A 6,397-nucleotide genomic window follows, 5' to 3' on the forward strand; every position below is an offset into this window, starting at 1 on the left:
TTTGTCGTTTAGTTTTGTTCTGTAACATTTCAGGATGTAGAGATGCTCTGATGATGCTCTGGTACATTCAACAATGTTCTGATACAATCTAGCATGAAGTGATGTAAGAAGAAATTCAAGCTCTGAAGCTGTCCCAATGGAAGCAAGAATTAGAAGCTGCGAATGTTCTGAAGATCAAAGAAATTCAAGTTCTGAAGCTGTCCGATGGAAGCAAGAATCAGAAGCTGTGAATGTTTTGAAGATCAGAGAAATTCAAGTTCTGAAGCTGTCCGATGGAAGCAGGAATCAGAAGCTGTGAATCTTCTGAAGATCAAGCATATGTGAACGTCTCTACTGAAATACTCAGGGAAGTCTTTTATTATTAAAATTCTTCTAGTATTTATTTCAGGGGGAGATTATCTATCTCAGGGGGAGATTATAAATCTCAGGGGGAGATATATTCACATGCTTATGTTTTAGCTGTGTAATTGTCTTTAGTCGTCTGCTCTTTCTGATCGCAAATTCATATCATTTATATATGTTTTTGTCATCATCAAAAAGGGGGAGATCGTTAGAACAAGATTTGTTCTGATCAATATTCTTAGTTTTGATGATAACAAGGATATGAATTTTGTGTGAGATAATGTGGTACTCTAATACACTGCAATTTCCTTTTCAGGAAATATATAAAGAGTATGCACAAATCAGCGCTCAGAAGCTTTGTCTTAGAAGGTTCAGCATGCATCATCAGAACATGGTCTGGCAAGACATCAGAATATGGTCAAAGCAGAATCAGAACATGGGTCTATGGAAGCATCAGAAGAACTTGAGTTCAGAAGCAGAAGCACTGAAGTTCTCATGGTATCACGCTCAGAAGCACTTCAAGGTCAGAAGACAAGAAGATGCTATGCACCAAGCTGTTTGACTCTGATGATATTCAAACATTGTATACACAAACATCAGATCAGAAGCAAGTACAAGTGGCAGGCTACGACAAAAGGAACGTTAGAAGCTATTAAAGGCAACGTCAGTAGACACAGCGTGAACAAGGCTCGAGGTAGTTGACAAAAGCGTGAAACATTAAATGCAATGCTGTACGGAATACGCAAAGCATTAAATGCTCCCAACGGTCATCTTCTCAAGTGCCTATAAATATGAAGTTCTGATGAGAAGCAAGGTTACCAATTCTGAACGAACTTATTCTGAAAAACTTGCTGAAACGCTGTTCAACTCAAAGCTCAGAAACTTCATCTTCATCAAAGCTCACTACATTGCTGTTGTAATATATTAGTGAGATTAAGCTTAAACATTAAGAGAAATATCACTGTTGTGATTATAGCTTTTCAGAAGCATTGTAAAACTCTTATTTGACTACATTAATTTGTAAGTAACTAGAGTGATCAAGTGTTGATCAGGATACTCTAGGAAGTCTTAGCTTGTGTCTAAGCAGTTGTAATTAGAGTGATCACGTGGTGGTCAGGATACTCTAAGAAAGTCTTAGCTTGTGTCTAAGCATTTGTTCCTGGAGTGATCAGGTTGTGATCAGGATACTCTAGAAGACTTAGTCGCGGACTAAGTGGAAAACCATTGTAATCTATTGCGATTAGTGGATTAAATCCTCAGGTGAGGTAAATCACTCCGTGGGGGTGGACTGAAGTAGTTTAGTTAACAACGAACCAGGATAAAAATAACTGTGCAAATTGTTTTTATCGTTCAAGTTTTTAGACTACACTTATTCAAACCCCCCCCCCCTTTCTAAGTGTTTTTCTATCCTTCATTTACAACTTGTCAAATGGTTGAGTATTAATTAAAATCGAATTTCTAGAAAATCATGTTCTTGAGGAAGAAGATGAAGTTCACCCCAGTGGTAATGCGCTTGCCTCTAAGTCTCTCTCCTTGTCAAGGGGCGCGGGTTCGATCCTCTCTTTTGCAGTTTTTGTGATTTTTCATGATTTAAAGCTTGTTTTATTATATAATTATTAATGTGCCCAATGATCAACACAAACATCTGGTATGATGGCTAAGGTTCTAACCTGCGACCTTGAGGGCGTGAGTTTTTGGAACTACAATTGATCTCTTTATTACATTAGCTAAAAGCTATTTTTTCTTATTCGTTTCTATCATAACAAGATGGTCTTTGCCTAGGCTAAGAATGGATCAATTATTAAATCTTGGATGGAAATTTCTTTTACCTCTTTCTCTCGGTAATCTATTATTAACAACTTCGTCTCAATTGTTTTCGCTGTAAAAGATGGATCTTCTATATTCATTACTTGTCTCAAATAAGAGAAATAAATAAAACAAAACTATTCATAGATATTTACGATATGTTCCTTTCGCAACAAAAACTTCTTTTTAATCACCATTTTTATTATTTTTCTTCACAACTTTGACTAATTGTTTAAAATAGCAAACTAACTCTTTTTCGCTTGATTTTTTGAACACTCCTTACTTACCTTGTATATTTTAGAAATATATTTTAAAATAAAAAATATTGTTTATTTAATTAATTTAAATTAAATCAAATACTAATGTTTTTATGCCTTTTAAAGGCCATTAAATCAAATGATCTTCATTAAATGACTTGCATATATTTGTGAACCAATTAGGGTTAGGGTAACCTTACCTTGAAGATGTTAACATGATCCTTTAGTTGTTCACCTAGGTTTTATTCAACTTTAAAAATGATTAGGTTTAGGTTAATACACAAAAATCAAAACCCTAATCCAATCCCTTTGATCTTTTTATTTCAATGCAATATCATTTTTTGAAAAATTGGTTATTTGAGTATTATTTTTGAAAAAAGTGGTTATTTAAAAAAATCACAAATAGTAATGTTTGCAAATTTCTCCTCGAACAGTGACTTTAATTCAACCTTCAAATGTGATTTACCATCAAAGGCATTCAAAAGTAAATATGCAGATTGTGGAGATTGAACCTAACCATGATGGTAATTATCAATGAATAACCCAACTCACCACTATTTAAGTTATATAGGATAAATTAGGAAGTGTATTTGTTCACTAGAAGAACAACACCATTTTGTGGGATGCAGATCCTCTGCTGCTTTTTATCTGCTGCTTCCATACTGCCACAATCTCAACCCCCTATCTCTCTCTCTCTTTTTTTCTCTCTCTCTCTTTAGAATCCATTTTATATATTATTTGTTTTTCACAATTTCTTTCTCTCTTTAGAATCCATTTTATATATTATTTGTTTTTCACAATTTCTTATCTATTGGATCATGAGCATGAGAGAGGGCTGAAGACACAAATAGGAGAGGATCCTTTTCCCCATTTTGTGTAATGAACATGGGAAGAACAACATAAGGTTGTTTGATTTACTAAATAGTTTTTTAAAACTAAAAACCAAAATCATTGAATCCTTAGGCTATATTTGAGAGTTTGGAGGGGAAGAGAAGGGAGGATTTTAGAAAATAAGAAGAATTGGGTGAAAAGAATAGAAGGATTTTGGGTGAGAGAGTTTTAAAGGGTTTGATTTTATTCATAACACCAAAAACCTCATAAAATGGGAGAACTCAAATTGTATTAAAGAAGGGTTTTGAAAGACTTACATAAATTTTTCAAATATCATTTTAGGTTGTTATACTATTTTGAAAATTAAAAATTTTGTAAAGATAATATCTCTTTTATCATTCTAAACAAAATCATTTTTTTTAAAAATGTCAAATATTTTTTTAAAAATTCGTTTTCGAAAGTCTTCCCCTCCCCTCCAAACTCCCAAACATAGCTGTCTTAGTGTGTTCAATGTGACTAGGTATCAAACCCAGTGAGCTTTGAATCCTTAGTGTCATTAATGTGACTGTCTAGGTATCAAACCCAATGAGCTTCTCGGTTAATTAGTTTTCTGCATTTTTTTTCTTCTAGTAGGAAACTGTTTTTGTGGTTTGTCTTGGAGTGCAACATTTTCTTGTAATGGGTTAGAATTAAATGAGATTTGATGGAGTGTTTCACAAAAGTATCAATATTTCATGTCCTTGAAGTAAGCTAGAAAATAATTATGGAGGAAATACAAAAACAGACATTTCCCTCATTCAGTACAACTTAGGTATCTCACTTAAAGGCTACTATACTTACATGATAACATGGTTACCGCAGCAATTGCAAATATTAGAATAGTTTATATTTGCAAAGAGTATCCACTTCTTTTGTATTTATCCTGTACACGAGTTTATGTGAAGACCCCTTTCCAAGATATCACAACTCCAAACAACAGCTAATGCAAATTCATTGCTTGGTCCATATTGTGATGAACATCGCATAACTAACTACACTATTTTCATTATGCTCTACAATTTCAGTGGCTTAGTTTAACCAACAGAACAGTCATGAAAATTCCATAGCTGATCTGCAGAGTATAATGACACTGTCATAGTAATAAATAAAATAAATAAAAAGTTATACTATGGTCCAGTTAAATATTACTCATTATTTTAACTTACTAATATTATTGCACGTCAACTTGGAGTTGGAGGATTAATCATATTTGAAAGAAAGGAATATCATAAATCAATAAATCAAATGAAACAAAATTTTTATAGAATAGAATGACATAACCAGTTCACTTGTCTTTGAGGCACACATTCAAATGTCATCAGAAGCCCTTGTCTATGAAAGAAGATTCAGAGCTTCTAATGAATTCGTGATTTTTAATAATACTAAGAGAACACCAGCCTTCACAATGTTGTTTGTTTTGTGAAGCTTCTCTAATGCTTCACGCCAACATTACTGATAAAAAGAACTCAATAAATGTTTCTATGTCGCCTTTTGTATACCAAGAAAAAAAAAAGATATGAAGCTAAAATAAATCTATTTTAATTAAAAGTCATGTAAGTAAAACTTAAAAGGTTTCACAAATGTGACTTACCATCATAGGGATACAAGACTCTCACTACAGATATGCAGATTGCGTCGAAAATTGAAGACACTTTTTATAAAATAATCCCATGAATAGTCCAACTCACCACTATTTAAGTTAAATAGGATAAAGTGGGAATTATATTTGTTCACTAGAAGAACAACACAATTTTCTGATATGAACAGAGGAATAAGAAAACATAGTGGTTTGTTAAACTTGTCAAGAGGGATGGTTATGAATTTAGTCCATGAATCAAAAACTCCATACTCTTTCATCAACCACGCAACCCAATGAGTTTGGTTAGTCTCATAACACACACCAAGGCAATTATTCAAAACATATAGAGTATCTCCATATACTTTGTCAGCATCATCTTGAGGCACCAATATTTCCTTGTAAGTCTCCTTCTCGAGATCAAAGGAAAGTATCATACTTTGATTAGAACCTGCACCTCTTTTTTTAACAATCCAATTAAGAGTGCCACTCACAAATTGCCCTGACGGCCTAATGGGTGTAAGGTGGAAATTCTGAATGGTTTTCCATGAATCATCACCAAAGGTATAAACTTTGGTTAAAGTTTGAGTTGGATCATTCATATTTCGCACAACAAGTAGTACTTTGTACTTGTCATTAACTTGATCATAACCAAAGCCATATTGGTTAGAAATCCAATCAAGTGAAGCAGCACTTGGCGACTTTTTGGATTTGAACATGATAGAAGGGTTGTGCAGTTTGAAACAATGTCGAGATTGACCATACAAACACAACAAACCATTGCATGAACCTATAATCCAATATTTCATCGTCCCGCTGGAGCTAACAGGAGGTAATAGGTTTTGGAACAATGGCTTCAAAGGGTAAGATAAGAGTTGGCGGGGATCAGTCATGAAAGAAAAGAACAGTCGTTGGTGGGTTAAGCTTGGTTTGGCGTTTGAGATTAGTAGATGTTGCTTTACAAATTGGGGATTTGAAATTAGGGTTTTCCATAATTTACAAATGCATTTCAATTGAAGGAGGGATTTTACCGGAAGTCTGAGGAGGATCTCGATGATGAGTTCTTCCGGAAGATGGGAACATGATTCACCGCCGTTGGGAGAAAGAGGTTGAGTGAAAACGGGAAGAACGGTATCGTTTTCATGTTGGTGGCGATACATTCTCAAGCTACCGGTCACAACAAGATACAATTGTTCATAACTTAGTTTTGGTTTTAATTAGGACTTGGCTTTTTGAAAACCTATTCCATTAGGAATAAATTACCAAATTAATCTTTAAGGCTATGTTTGGATAAAATAAAAAGAACAGAGCGGAATGGAATGGAACGGAGCGAGATAGAGAGCGGAATGGAACGGAGCGGAGCGGAGCAGAATGGAATAAATACGTCTTTCCATTGTTTGGGAACTTCACGATGAAATGGAGTGATTTTTTCATTCCGTCTAAATCGGAGGGTACAAAAAATGGTGGAAAGTGATGGAATGGGATGGAATGCATTCCATCTGATATCACTCTATTCCATCCGTTTTTAATCAATCCAAATGATGGA

At 34.3% G+C, this 6,397-nt stretch overlaps 1 protein-coding gene across 1 annotated transcript; it reads right to left on the reverse strand.

The window, feature by feature from the left end:
• Nucleotides 1–3,583: 3,583 nt before the first annotated feature.
• On the reverse strand, nucleotides 3,584–6,048 carry LOC131613196 (F-box/kelch-repeat protein At3g23880-like). Its single transcript, XM_058884887.1, has one exon. The coding sequence runs from the start codon at nucleotides 6,009–6,011 to the stop codon at nucleotides 4,869–4,871; it is 1,143 nt and encodes a 380-aa protein (XP_058740870.1). The 5' UTR covers nucleotides 6,012–6,048; the 3' UTR covers nucleotides 3,584–4,868.
• Between the last annotated feature and the right edge of the window lie 349 nt (nucleotides 6,049–6,397).

This window comes from Vicia villosa, linkage group LG1 (genome assembly GCF_029867415.1).
Source record: "Vicia villosa cultivar HV-30 ecotype Madison, WI linkage group LG1, Vvil1.0, whole genome shotgun sequence".
Lineage (NCBI taxonomy): Eukaryota > Viridiplantae > Streptophyta > Magnoliopsida > Fabales > Fabaceae > Vicia > Vicia villosa.

Coding starts and splice junctions, on each gene's coding strand:
- LOC131613196 (XM_058884887.1), bottom strand. CDS start 6,011: ATGTATCGCCACCAACATGAAAACGATACCGTTCTTCCCGTTTTCACT.